The sequence below is a fragment of the Mobula hypostoma genome, chromosome 5 (genome assembly GCF_963921235.1).
Source record: "Mobula hypostoma chromosome 5, sMobHyp1.1, whole genome shotgun sequence".
In the NCBI taxonomy this organism is placed as follows: Eukaryota; Metazoa; Chordata; class Chondrichthyes; order Myliobatiformes; family Myliobatidae; genus Mobula; species Mobula hypostoma.
The window spans coordinates 188,204,142-188,219,625 of record NC_086101.1 but is presented as its reverse complement, the minus strand read 5'-3'; the positions used below and the strand labels follow the sequence as shown (position 1 = coordinate 188,219,625).

Here is a 15,484-nt window from a genome sequence, read left to right as displayed (position 1 = left end):
GATGTGTTTATTAATTGGTGAGAGATAAAAAGGAGACACAAGAGACCATCAGACATCCCACCTCTCCCGGAAGTTCCGGGAGTCTCCCGCATATTGATAGCGGCTCCCTGACGCCCAGAAATTATATACAATATCCCGGAAATCGATTTTTTTCCTAAGAGGGAGAGCGAGCATCCTGATTGGTCTCTCTTAATGGTAAGTAGACCTATCAGTTTTCTCTGTGGGCGGGCTTTACAGTTGACCTCAAAAATAATGACAATGTTGCTGGCTGCACTGTTTGCAACAGTGACTTTCCTACTGCCCATGGTGGGTTAAAATGTAAAAGACATGTTGAGATGAGTTTAACAGTCATTCGTTCATTAGCATAGCTAATGTTATTTAAACTAGCTGCTAAGGAGCTACTCTATTGATGTCGTATGTGATGAGTCCAAACTCCCTGTAGACTTGCTTAAAGTTGTAATAGGATAAACATTATAATATAAGCACATATTTTAATGTCACATTTTCTGCATATACCCAACTTGGTTTACAGATTAGACAAAATCACTAAACAAAGTATTACATACACCCTTGGAGGTCGACCGGGGTGGGGGGGGGATATGTGGTTGTGGGGGGTGGGGGTGCTACCTCCCTGAAATGAGTTTTTGCGGGGTGGGATGTCTGGACTATAGATGGAAACTTGATTTTAACTTTGAGTTGACTAGAGAGAATGAACAAAAACTTTGAAGTGCGAGTTGTTATAGCAGGAGAATACAAAAAAGAAACAAGACGTTACATGTTACAGGGCAGTGTAAAATGTTGGACCTATCCAACAGGTCAATTTGTGCTAATGGTTATATAAAAACTGAACCCTTATTTCAGATAGATGATCTAATACAAAAATTCCACTCTTCACCCACCATCTTTCCAATTTAAAATCAACTTGTTTTCTCTCTCTTCCATTTCTGACTTGGGATCTCGAAACTGAAGTGATGGGTGTTTTATGTTTTTCTTTTTTAAGGATAGAAACAGTTTAGCCATCTGCTGTGTAACTATATCCTTCCACCACCACCCCCTCCCCCTTCTCTCTTCCAGATGTGGGCGATGCTGCCCACTTGCCCATTCAAAATTGCCAAAGTTTACAGTGATTAATTAACCCACTAACCCATACGTGCTTGGACTGTGGGAGGAAACCGAAGAAGGAAACTCGTGCGCTTATGGGAAGGATGTACGAATTTCTTACAGACGGAACTGAGCTCCCAATACCAATGCCCTGAGCTGTAATAGCGTCGTGCCAACTGCTGTGTTACTGTGGTGCCCTGGCATACTTTAATGATAATTAATCTGAATCTTATTCTGATTCGGAATCAGTGTAGTGGCACATAAAACCAAGACACTAAAAATTTAATACCCAAGGTCTTCAATCACCTGAACAAGAAAGGATGGGCTCAGTTGGAATTCATTAAATGGGCAATGCCATTTCCATAAATATTGATATTGTCACACCATTTGAAAAGCAGTACACCCAACTTTATGTGTGCATAGCTGTAGTACTTAACGATGTGGTTTCATTTGCTTGAAAAGTCTGCATAACTGTACTTGCATTGCAGGCTTCTTGGTCCCTGTGGAAGAAGATCGACCTACTCCACTTATTCTTGGGGTGATGCTCACCCTACGTTACCTGATGCCGTTGCTGAGGCAACAAGTGAAGGACACCAGCCTGCGGGGCAGTTTTGGTGTGACTAGGAAGGAGGCTGAAATCTCCCCTTCCTTGGAGCAGCTTGTACAGGTAGCATCTTTGGCTCAAATTAAATTGTGCTGTGAAATAGATGAATTCTTCATTGGTCATTTTAAAAAGCGATTCTGGATTTGTTGCCAGTTAATCCAGTGATAAAACAGTGGTCTCTTTTATCTGAATCAAATTAATTTGTGTAATTTCACCCTTTTGATTTCATCAACCATTTTTAATATGTGTAATTAAAGCAAGAGAGGACAATACAAGATGGTGCATTTCGGGAGCATGCAAGGGTGTACAGGGAGAGCCTGGGGTCCAAGTACCTAGCTCCCAGCGAGGCACACAAATAAGGAGGATGGAAACTAAGGTATATGGCATACTTGTCTTCTTTGGTTGGGGAGTTGATTTCAAGGTTAAGGATGTCATTTTGCAGGTATATAATACGTTGGTTAGGCTGCATTTGAAGAATTGTGTGTTTTTCTGGTCATCCAATATAGGAAGAATGTGGAGGATTTGGAGAGGTGCAGAAGAGGTTTATGAGGTTGTTGGTTGGATTAGAGCAGGGGTTCCCAACCTGGAGCCTGTGGAACCGTGGCTTAATGGTATTGGATTATGGCCTAACGAAAGGTTGGGAACCCTTGGATTAGAGGATAAGACTGTATGCTATAGAAGCAGAATTAGGCCATTTGGCCCATCAAATCTGCTTCACCACTTTATCATGGCTGTTCCAATTTTCCCCTCAGCCCCAATCTCTTTCCTTCTCCCCATATCCTTTCATGCCCTGACCAATCCAGAATCTATCAACCTCTCCCTTAAAAATACATAAAGTCTTGGCCTCCACTACTGCCTCTGGCAAAGAATTCCACAGATAAACCACTGTCTGGATAAAGAAATTCCTTCTCACCTCCATTCTAAAAGGTCGCCCCTCTATTCTGAGGCTGTGTCCCCTGGTCTTAGACTCTCACACCATAGGAACCATCCTCTGCACATCCACTCCATCAAGGCCTTTCACCATTTGACAGGTTTCATTGGGCTCACCCCTCATTCTTCTGAATTCCAGTGAGTACAGGCCCAGAGTCGTTAAATGCTCTTCCTATGATAAGCCATTCAATCCTAAAATCATTTTTGTTAACTTCCTTTGAACCCTTTCCGGTTTCAGCACATCCTTTTCTAAGATAAGAGGCCCAAAATTGCTCACAGTACTCCAGGTGTTGCCACACCAGTGTCTTATAAATTCTCAACATTACATCCTTACTTTTATATTCTGGTCCTCTTGAAATGAATGCTAACATCGCATTTGCCTTCCTCACCACAGACTCAACCTGCAAATTAATCTTTAAGGAATCCTGCACAAGGACTCACAAATCCCTTTCGTGACTTAGTTTTTTGTATTTTCTCTCCATTTAGAAAATTGTCAGCACTTTCATTTCTTCTACCAAAATGCATGACCATACACTTCCCAATAGTCTGTCATTTCTTCACCCATTTTTCTAATCTAAATCTTTCTGTAGTCTCTCTACTTCCTCAAAATTACCTGCCCCTCCAGCTATCTTCATATTGCCTGCAAACTTTGAACCAAAGAAATCAATTCCATCATCCATCATTGACATATAACGTAAAAAGAATCGGTCCAAGCACAGACCACTAGTCACCGGCAGCCAGCTGGAAAAGGCCCCCTCTTTGCCTCCTGCCATTCAGCCATTGCTTTATCCATGCTAGAATCTTTCCTGTAATATATGGGCTTGTAGCTTGTTAAGGAGCCTCATGTGACAACTAGTCGAGACCTTCTGAAAATCCAAATACACAACTTAACTGATTTTCCTTTGTCTATCCTGCTGGCTATTTCTTCAAAGAATTCCAACAGGTTGGTCAGGCAAGATTTTCACTTGAGGAAACCATGCTGACTATAGCCTATTTTATCGTGTGCTTCCAAGTACCTTGATACCTCATTCTTAATAATTGATCCAATATCTTCCCAACCATTGAGGCCATACTAACTGGCCTATGGTTTCCTTTCTTTGGCCTCTCTCCCTTCTTGAAGAGTGGAGTGACATTTGCAATTTTCCAGTCTTCTGGAACTATTTTGGAATCCAGTGGTTCTTGAAAGATCATTACGAATGCCTCCACAATCTGTTCAACCACCTCTTTCAGAACTCTGGGGTGTGTACCATCTGTTCCAGGTGACTTATCCACCTTTCAGACCTTTCAATTTCCCAAGAATCTTCTCTCTAGTTATGGTAACTTTACAGACTTCGTGACTGCTGACACCTGGAACTTCCACCGTACTGCTGGTATCTTTCACAGTGCTGACTGATGCAAAGCGTTAGAGGATACAGGATAGTCACAGGATAGTCGGTCAGAATTTTTTTCCCCCACGGTAGAAATGACAAGTACCAGAGGATGTGCTTTAAAATGAGGCTATATTTCATACCTCGTTCTGTCCCATAACTGTGCGGTTTTTATTTTAAGAACCACAAAAGCAGGTTATTTCCTTCAATGGGTATATACAGGTTTTCGTTCACTTGTAACTTCTTGACACCTCTCATTACAATAATATATTATCCCTCATGAAGTTGTTTAAGTTTATTTCAGATATTTTATCATGCTTTGGAAAGTTGCTATTAAATTGTTTCCACCTTTCGGTTAGTATATTTCGGGTAAAAAGGCTGTAGTTAATTTTAACTTGAGAGAAAGAGAAACAAAACTCATGCTTTTTGAGTGGGTGATTAACATCCATTGGACTACTTTTTGAATGTGGGAAAAAAACAACAATCAAACTGGGTACAATTTTGACTTCCATTCATTAGAGTTATCTGGAAAGACTGGGTTTGCATTAAGTATAGTTGTGTTTATGATTCAAGATATCCCAGAGCAAATTGCACCAAATAATGAATATTTTCTACTGTAGTCATGTCATTATTTAGGGAATGGCTGTTCTGAGCATAACAACATCTCACAATCAAGGTGATCATAAGCCAACTATGTGGGAAATAAATGTGGGCTAGAAGACTCTGTCCTGCTCTACAAGTAGTTATTGGTTTTCTTTTGTTATTACACGGGCAGATGGAGAGATGTATTATGATGAGATTTACATTTTATTTGACATGCTTGGAGATACAGTATGGCAACAGGCCCTTCTGGCCTGTGCTGCCCAATTACAATTAAGCTACTAACCTTCGAAAGTGGGAGAGAAACAGAGCAGGCAGAGAAACCCATGTGGTTACAGGAAAAATGTACCAACTCCTTATAAACAGCAGCAGGAACTGAACCAGGGTTACTGGCGCTCTAATGGTGTAATTTTATTACTACACTACCATGCTGCCCAGGTCATCTCTGTTTCTTTGGAACACACATCAAAGTTGCTGGTGAACGCAGCAGGCCAGGCAGCATCTATAGGAAGAGGCGCAGTCGACGTTTCAGGCCGAGACCCTTCGTCAGGAAGATGTTGCTTGAATTTCCAGCATCTGCAGAATTCCTGTTGTTTTCTGTTTCTTTGGGTTTGTTTTAATATGTTTAATTTTGTTTAGCATTTTAATGCAACTAACAATAAATGCTGAATTCAAACTGCTTGAAAATGTCTCTATCACAACTTAGGAACTTTTCAACTTGGAACTGAGAATTATAAGATCACATTAACTCAGCTGGGCATTTGGATTTCAGTCTCAGTAGAAAAATAATACTTTTGATAGAACAACTTATCCTCTTAACTTAACACCCACAAAATACTGGAGGAACTCAGCAGGCCAGGCAGCATCTAAGGAAAAGAGTAAACAGTTGGCATTTCAGGCTGAGACCTTCAAGAATCATGATGAAGGGCTTTGGCCCAAAACGTTGATTGTTTGCTCTTTTCCATAGACGCTGCCTGGCCTGCTGAGTTCCCCCAGCATTTTGTGTGTGTTACTTTGCATTTCCAGCATCTGCAGATTTTCTCATTTGTGATACATCCTCTAACTTATATTGAACATGCATTTAATAGATTCTTAACAAGAGTTAGGGAAAAAAAAATTGAACTTGTGAAAATTCTATTCTAATATCGCTGGTGTTTTTGCTTACATTATTTTGAAATAAATGTGTTCTTTTAAATTTGAACAGGTGGAACGTAAGCTTAAAGCAGGCACTGAGAGTTTCTTGTTTCGTTTCAAACAGGCATATGAGTTGACACTACACTACACCCAGCACAGGGACCACAATGTGGTAACAGCAGCTTTGGAGATGCTGCAGCAGCTGTTCCGTACCCCTCCACCTGAGCTGCTCCGGGCCCTGACAACTGCTGGCAGCTTAACCAGAGTTAGCATTGCGCGAGATGACACCTCAAACCGCGTTCGCAGCAGGAGTATCGTGGAGCTAATAGGTAAGATGACCACGTAGGGGTTCCTTGTTATCTCTGCATCTATGTTATCAGTTTTAATTTTTAATAGTGACATTTATTGAACTACTGATATTACTGAATGAAATCTTTAGATAATGGTCAATACCAGAGTGGACAGATGGCATACAAATCAGCTTCGTTCTGATTCAGTGATAGAATAGATATTTTTGGGCTGAATACCTAATTTTTTTTTGATATAGAAGGTAACAATTCTACACTGCAATTGATAAGTGCCCCAAAATTAACTGCTGTTTGCCAAGAATTGGAAATTCACACCAATTATTATAGTGAAGTTGGCAGAGCATGGGCAGGTGCCTTTTGCTCTTTTTATAGAATGTTCTCATTCACCTCAACACAGATTCAGGAACCAAGAAATATTCCAATTGCTGATCAATAGTTTTAATTGATTACTGGTTTCATTGTATTGATAATTTTGGCATCAATTGCCCTCTTCATTGCTGGTGATCAGACTTCATTTCTGCTTGTTTTGGTTAAGAGGTGTGGATTTTAATGAGGTCATAAAGTTGTTGGTCAAACCTAATTCATTATTACTACTGCTTTTGCTAGATCACCTTATTTAGTGGCTAAGTTTGCCTGCTATCAATTTGCATGTTAACGATAATCTAGTTTATAGACATTTAAACTTTCATCTTCAGTTTTTATTGCAAAAAGTATATTATTTTAAGTCCATAATATCCAGATGTATTCCAGACAACTGGCAATTCTTCAGTGAAATGCCTTTACCTGTGTCCAAATTAAACCTTAATGTAATTCCTATAGTAATTCAGATTAATATTTTGTATTATTCTAATAATCTATGTTGCTACTGTATATCCACATAGTGCCCATATAAGTTGTGTGTTCAAGGAGTTTTTTTGCCATCTGGTTCTGTTGCTGCCTCTCTACTTGCTCTCCCTTTACATTGCCTGCCTCCCACAAGTGTCTACACAATGTCAGCTAGTGATCCAGTGCTCAGACTGCTGGAATTGTTAAGTTAGAGCTGTGGTGCTGTACTTCGCATACCATAGCAATCTGACCCTCAAAGCCCCAAGTGAATTGCTTTCTCATTGTTAACCAATCTTATTCCTGATTTTGTGATTTTATTTTTCTGGACATAGATATTTAGGAATATAAACTGCTGGAGGTAATGAAACAGAAATGGCCATATTATATCTGCAACTACTCTGTCATTTTGTAGATTTTTGCTAATCACTCAATTCTCAATTCTACTTTATCCTGTATCACTTGAGCTCCTGAGTGTTCAGAAATATGTTCAACAGCTAAGCATGTAGAATTCCAGTGATCTGTAGCCCAATGAGTGGGGGGAAAAGAAATCTCATTTCATCTGGTCAGCTTTTTACCCTGGGGCCACAAGACCATTAAAAAATTGAGACTGTCTGTGAGAAAAATTGACCATTTGGTATCTACTTGTACTTTGTTCTCAGTTATTTTACTGTAAGTCCTAGAATCAGTTCTGAGTGATACGGCAAGGTCATTTTAAAAAAACTGTAATTAGGAAATAATTCTCTCTTTGTGCTACTTTCCTCTTATTTTCTTGAATAATTTTCAGATAATTACACATTTTGGAAATAATATATAAAGTGTATGTATTAAGATCACAAAATCTATTCTGCATTGTTGCTATAATTGTGTACTCCCAACTTCTGTTATTAATATAATATATAATATCAATTATACAAAGGCAAAAAGTAAAATATTTGTGCATTGGCTTATCAACTAGAAATATTAGCTCTTTTTTTTCTCTTTGTCAATGCTACAGAGTGTGAGCGTTTCCTGTTTTTTGTATATTATAGCAATGTTGAAAGAACCTATGGCAATTGGAGAGTCTCTGGATCAGGCAATTGAAACATTAAATATTACTTTGCTACAAAGCAGAATTTACCATTCATGTTTGCAGAATGAGGCCATTTGATTCATTGTGCATTCGTGTGCTCTTGAACTTTCTAAGTCAGTCCCTTGCCTCTTTGTCCATGGACCAATTAGTGCTTCAATTTACTAGGATTTTACAGGAGCCAACCGAATGCTTAGTCAAGGAGTGTGGTGGGGTGAAATGGATGTTAAATTGTGGCACATTAGCAACAAAAGTTACAGTTAGTGTCTTCTATGTCCATTTTGGTGTAAGCAAAAGTGCTTTATATCATGAGGAGAGGTTGAGCACCCTCGGGCTTTTTACTTTGGAGCAAAGGAAGATTTGTTAGAAGTATCCAAGATAAGAGGCATAGATAGAATGGATAACCAGAGGCTTTTTCTCAGGGCAGAAATGGCTAATACCAGGGGCCATAATTTTAAGGTGATTGGAGGAAAGTATAGGGGAAATGCCAAGAGTGAATTTTGTCCCCCCACACATTGGTGAGTGCCTGGGATACTCTGCCGTGGTGCTGGCAGCAGAGACAGATACATTAGGGACATTTAAGAAACTCTTAGATAGGCACGTTGGATGGGTTATGTGGGAGGGAAGGGTTAGGTTGATCTTAAAGTAGGTTAAATGGTCTGCACAATATTGTGTGCTGATGGGCTTGTACTGTGCTGTCATGTTTTCTGTTCTGTGCTAACTGCTCACGAAGTATTTGAGCGATAGGTATTCCTGGTAATACCAGAAGTATGGTATCCAGTTTGTGCAAATTCCCACCAGCAATAGCACGAATGTCCATAAGACAAAGGAGTAGAATTAGGCCATCCACCCCATCAGGTCTGCTCCGCCATTCCATCATGCCTGATCCTGGATCCCGGATCCCGGATCCCGCTCAACCCCAAATGTGACTGTCCTGCCACAGCAGTATCTATTATGTTCACTTAAAGTGGCTGAAAAGCTGTGTTTGTTAGAAGTCTGGTCAGAAAGGTGGCACATTCTCAATTCTACTCTGGAATACCACGCTAGATTTTAATGACTTTTATCTCCTATGTGTGGCTTAAACACTATCTCTGATCATGAGCTAAAAGCATTGATGAATAAGTAACATCTGATAAGCACCAAGGGGGTTCTGCCAATGCCTTGATTAGTTTTTCTGTTTAAATAAAAGGCCAAACAGAAGTCAGTGATTCAACTCGTTGTGCATGCTCTACCATTCAACAAGATGATGACTGATATTTTTTTTTCCCTCGAGCACCATTTTATTGCCCTATTTTTTATTCGTTAATATCCAGAAATCCACGTATTTCAGTTTTGAAAGCAGTCCATGACTGGCCTTTACAGTTTACAGAAAAGAAAATTACCAAACACTCACCTCTCTGAGTGAATCAAGTTCTTGCTAAATGGCTTTTGACACCATGACTCTTAGCTCTACACTTAGTGGCCACTTTAGTACAGGAGTGGAACCTGGGGTGGTCGTTTGCTGCTGCAACCCATCCACTTCAAGGATGAACAAAGGAGAATTGATTGATGTTGTGTACTTGAGTTTTAAGAAGGTCTTTGACAAGGTGCCACACATGAGGCTACTTAACAAGCTGCGAACCCCAGTGTTACAGGAAAGATTCTAACATGGTAAAGCAGTGGCTGATTGGCAGGAGGCAAAGAGTGGGAATGAACACAGCATTGTGGGCCGAAGGGCCTGTAATGTGCTGTAAATTTATGTTCTATGAAGGGAGCCTTTTCTGGCTGGCTGCTGGTGACTTGTGGCTTTCCACAAGGGTCTGTGTTGGGACCAATTCTTAAATGATTTGGATGGTGGAACTGATGGGTTAGTTGCAAAGTTTGCAGATGATATGAAGATAGGTGGAGGGGCAAGTAGTTGAGGAAGTGGCGAGGCTCCGAAAGGACTGAGAGATTAGGAAAATGGGCAAAGAAGTGGCAGATGGAATACAGTGTCGGGAAGTGTATGGTTATGCACTTTGGTAGAAGAAATAAAAGGGTTGACTATTTTCTAAATGGAGAGAAAATACTAAAAAAAACCAAGGCGGAAAGGGACTTGGGAGTCCTTGTGCAGTATTCTCTAATTTGCAGATTGAGTCTGGTGAGGAAGGCAAATGCAATGGTATCTTTAATTTCAAGAGGACTAGAATATAAAAGTAAAGATGTAATGTTGAGACTTTATAAAACACTGATGAGGCTTTGTGTCCTTTTAGAAAGGAGATGAAAGGGAATATCTTTAGCTAAAAGTGGTGATTATGTGGAATTCTTTGCCACAGGCAGCTGTGGAGGCCAAGTCTATGTATATTTAAGGCAGAGTTTGATAGATTCTTGATTGGTCAGGGCATGAAGGGATGGGGGAGAAGTCAAGAGATTGGGGCTGAGAGGAAAATTGGATCAGCCATGATGAAATGGTGGAGCAGATGCAATGGGCCAAATAGCCTAATTCTGCTCCTATATCTTATGGTCTTGACATGTCGTGCATTCAGATATGCTCTTCTTCACACCACTGTTGTAATGCATGTCAAGGTTATTTGTGTTACTGTTGCCTTCCTGTCAGCTTGAACCAGTCTGCCCATTCTCCTCTGACCTTTCTCATTAACAGTGTGTTTTCACTCTCAGAACTACCACTCACTGAATGTTTTTGTTTTTTTTTGCACCACTCTCTGTAAACCCTAGAGACTGTTGTGAGTGAAAATCTCAGGAGATCAGCAATTTCCGAGATGCTGAAACTACCCCTTCTGACACCAGCGATTACTATACAGTCAGTGTCACTTAGTAGCATTCTAATGTTTTGCCTGAGCAACAACTGACCTCTTGATTATGTATGAATGCTTTTATGCTTTTGAGTTGCTGCCACATGATTGGCTGATTAGATATTAGAATTAATGAACAGGTGTACAGGTATACCTAATAAAGTGACCACAGTGGATCTTCCTTGGCCATGTTTACCCTTTATTGAGCCCCGTGAGATATTTGTGTTTCAGCAAGGTCTTCTCTTCCAAGACACATGACATACCAGCCATTTCAAGATCCAGACAACATACACAAAATGCTGGACGGACTCAGCAGGCCAGGCAACTTCTATGGAAAACAGTACAGTTGACGTTTTGGGCCGTGACCCTTCAGCAGTGCTGACTGAAGGGTCTCAGCCCAAAACGTCGACTGTATTCTTTTCCGTACATGCTGCCTGGCCTTCTGAGTTCCTCCAGCATTGTGTTTGTATTTCATGAACCAGTCAGGGCAAATATATTCCAACTTCCAACCCCATTCTCCTCCTCCTGCCGGTAACCTTTTGATACACTTACTAATCAAGATTCTGTCAACCTTCACTTTAAATATACTCAATGACGTGGCCTCCACAGCTGTCTGTGGCAATGATTTCCTCAGATTCACCAACCCCTGGCTAAATAAAAATCCTCCTCATTTCAGTTCTGAAGGGACATACTTCTATCCTGAGGCTGCACTCTGTGGCTCTTGGCTCCCCAACTACAGGGAAGCATCCTCTCTGCATCCACATCCTCTTCCGAATATTCATTTTTCTATTCAATATTTGGAAATACAGGCCGAGTACCCCTCGTCTGAAATGCTTGGGGCTGGATGTGTTTCAGCTTTTGGATTTTTTCTGATTTTGGTATGTATAACCATCATTTCCAACTTTGAATTTATGTGCTAATGGTAAGAAGTCTTTGTCTTACACTTGTTCATCACACGTGTATACTGATGCAACCATTCAGTGTGTTAGATTTTCATCAGCATCGATCTTGGCAAGCTCATCAGTGAATTGATTGGCAGACGCTTTATCACCACAAATCAATAAAAATTTAATGCAACACACATCAAAGTTGCTGGTGAACGCAGCAGGCCAGGCAGCATCTCTAGGAAGAGGTGCAGTCGACGTTTCAGGCCGAGACCCTTCGTCAGGACTCCACTGAACTCCCGTTGAAGAGAGGATCTAAACTTCTTCGGTGTAACACTGAACTCCCGTTGAAGAGAGGATCTAAACTTCTTCGGTGTACACTGAACTCCCATTGAAGAAAGGATGAAAGGTCTTGGCCTGAAACGTTGACTGCACCTCTTCCTAGAGATGCTGCCTGGCCTGCTGCGTTCACCAGCAACTTTGATGTGTGTTGCTTGAATTTCCAGCATCTGCAGAATTCCTGTTGTTTGCGTTTTTAAAAATTTAATGCTGTGCTTTTTCTTAAATTTCTGCAACCAGCCTGCTGAATATTCATGGTTACCTTCAATTTTCAGTTCATCATGATAGGTCTTTGCTTGTTTTGTGATCAGCTTACTGTTAAGAGGCATATGTTCACTCCGCTGACGAATCCACTTTTTCAATACACGATCGAGATCTTTATTCACTTTATACAGTGTTTTTCTTTTTCGATTTTTCATTAAATTTTGTTTATTACATATGTGAGGTCACTTATCAGAGCTGTTTGTGGTGTGCAGGAACCTGTGCATTTCCTGGGAACTTCCCCAGCGCCTTATGGAATTCTCCATTTGTGATATGTCAATGCTCAAAACAATTTTGGATTTCAGAGTTTTTCAGACTTTGAAATTTTGGATAAAGGGTATTCAAACTGTAGTTGATAGTTGTGAGGTACTGTGAAAGTACAGTCTAAATCCAAAACCAGGAGGAGGCATTTTTAGCCTGTTGTGAAGGAATTGTGTATTTCCACTCCCTTGTTCTTTGTGTCTTCCTCTGTCGTTTTACTGATCTTGCAGGTATTTATCAAATCAGGGAGAAGATTTTCAGATATGCAATATTTAAAGTTTTAAAAAAATCCAGTGTCCTTTTTATTTTTTTCCCTATTTTTCCAACTGCTTTCCCAGTCCTGATAAAGGGTCTCAGCGTGAAATGTCAGCTCTTTACTCCTTGCCATAGATATTGCCTGACCTGCTGAGTTCTTCCAGCATTGTGTGTGTGTGTGTGTGTGTGTTTCTTCATTTGCTCCTTGGCAATTCATTGTTGATAGAGCAATGATAACACCTTTTTTGGGATGAGGTACTGCTAAGCTTCAGATGTTTATGGTAGGCTGTGCTGTATTCACAACCCAAGGTCATGTTGCCTGCTGCTCAGGCTGGAAGGGACCACAGTGTGAGCCATGCTATGAAGTCAGATGAAGTGTCCAATGGGGAAGAAAGCAATTGAAGGTGTGATGAAAATGCTTGTCCTTTTGATTATATGCTCAGGAACTTACAGTGAAGTAATGCATCTCATTTTTGGCAGGGATCCACCTAAGTAAAAAGATTTGATTGCACTTTTCTGTGCACACGCCATTTCAGATGAAAACAATTCCTCTTTGTTTAAAAAAAGTCATGCTGGAAAAGAGAATAGACAGGATAAATTCAAGCAAAATTTTTCCACTGAGGTTGGGTGATACTAGAACTGGAGGTCATGAGTTAAGAGTAAAAGGGGAACATGAGGGAGAACAACTTCTCTCAGTGGGTGTTGAGTGTGTAGAACGAGCTGCCAGTGGAAGTTGTGGATGCAGGTACATTTAAGAGAAATTTGGATAGGTACGTGGGTGGGAGGGGTACAGAGGGCTACGGTCAGGTTGACTGGATGAGGCAAAATAATATTTTGGCATGGATTAGATGGCCCAAATGGCCTTTTTCTGTGCCGTAGTGTTCTGTCACTTAGATTTACATGGCCTTTACTGTCTGAAGTTTGAAGCAGACTCAATTTTACAGGACCTGATGCAAATGGGGAAATGAGAATCAGTATAGCAAAAATATACAAGTATCAGCCTAATCCAATCCTACTGACAAATACTAATGTGAAACAGTCGTTATAGAGTGTAGCAGTCTGCAGAGCCGAGAACATAAGAAGTAAGGTGTCTGGATTCTATATCATTCTGTTTGTATGTGGAGTCTGATCCTAAAGCTGATTTGGCTCTTCTGCTTAAATTCTCATCTAGCCATTTATGTCCAGTTTACTGCACTATTTCCATCTGCCATCTGTAGGCTCAGAACTGCTCACGCATTTATTGCCATTGGTCTCACTCACCATCCCATTCACTTTTCTTCCTGTTGCTGCTGACTTAAATAGGCTCACTGTGATGATTTGTCAGTAGTGCATTTTATTTTCTTATTCGCAGACACAGTGCAGACTGGCCCAAGGAGGCACTTCGCCCAGTACCCAACTGATCTAACCCTAACCTTATCACGGGACAGCTGACAGACCATTAACCTACTATCCTTTGGACTGTGGGAGGAAACTGGAACAACCACGGGGCAAACTCATTGCAGATGCTACGCTATAGTGGGGCCCATTTATTGTTTCTGATTGTGTTGGTAGTTCATTTGTCATTCAAAAACAGCATGACGGCCTGGTATGGAAACACCGATGCCCTTGAACGGAAAATCCCACAAGAAGTAGTGGATACGGCCCTGTTGATCACGGGTAAAGCCTTCCTCACCATTGAGCACATCTACACAGAACACTGTCACAAGAAAGCAACATCGATCATCAGGAACCCCCACCACCCAAGCCATGTTCTCTTCTTGCTGCTGCCATCAGGAAGAAGGTACAGGAGCCTCAGGACTCATACCACCTTGTTCAGGAGCAGTTATTACCCCTCAATCATTAGGCTCTTATACCAGAGGGGATAAATGTGAAGTTATCCACTTTGGTGGCAAAAACAGGAAAACAGATTATTATCTGAATGGTGGTCGATTAGGCAAAAGGGAGGTGCAATGAGACCTGGGTGTCATTATACACCAGTCATTGAAAGTGGGCATGCAGGTACAGCAGGCGGTGAAAAAGGCGAATGGTATGCTGGCATTTATAGCAAGAGGATTCGAGTACAGGAGCAGGGAGGTACTACTGCAGTTGGACAAGGCCTTGGTGAGACCACACCTGGAATATTGTGTGCAGTTTTGGTCCCCTAATCTAAGGAAAGACATCCTTGCCATAGAAGGAGTACAAAGAAGGTTCACCAGATTGATTATGATGAAAGACTGGATGAACTAGGCTTATATTCATTGGAATTTAGAAGATTGAGGGGGGATCTTATTGAAACGTATAAAATCCTAAAGGGATTGGACAGGCTCGATGCAGGAAGATTGTTCCCAATGTTGGGGAAGTCCAGAATGAGGGGTCACAGTTTGAGGATAAAGGGGAAGCCTTTTAGGACTGAGATTAGGAAAAACTTCTTCACACAGAGAGTGGTGAATCTGTGGAATTCTCTGCCACAGGAAACAGTTGAGGCCAGTTCTTTGGCTATATTTAAGAGGGAGTTAGATATGGCCCTTGTGGCTAAAGGGATCAGGGGGTATGGAGGGAAGGCTGGTGCAGCGTTCTGAGTTGGATGATCAGCCATGATCATACTGAATGGCGGTGCAGGCTCGAAGGGCCGAATGGCCTACTCCTGCACCTATTTTCTATGTTTTCTATGTTTCTATAACTTCACTCAACTTCACTTGCCCCATCATTGAAATGTTCCCACAACCTATGGACTTGCTTTCAAAGACTTTTCATCTCATGTTTTTTGACATTTCTTGCTTTCTATCTATCTACCTGTAG

General features: G+C 41.0%; 1 protein-coding gene across 5 annotated transcripts in view; it reads left to right on the top strand.

Annotated features, from left to right (window-relative positions):
• htt (huntingtin) overlaps nucleotides 1-15,484 on the top strand; it is a 265,277-nt gene that overhangs the window by 48,865 nt on the left and 200,928 nt on the right. For 4 of the 5 annotated variants that reach the window (XM_063049530.1, XM_063049527.1, XM_063049529.1 and 1 more), the window contains exons 8-9: nucleotides 1,590-1,768; nucleotides 5,861-6,065. In XM_063049530.1, coding sequence (XP_062905600.1) covers nucleotides 1,590-1,768; nucleotides 5,861-6,065 — 384 coding nt within the window. Of the gene's footprint in view, nucleotides 1-1,589; nucleotides 1,769-1,904; nucleotides 2,082-5,860; nucleotides 6,066-15,484 lie in introns of those variants that run through there. The other variant, XM_063049531.1, reaches the window with a different exon arrangement.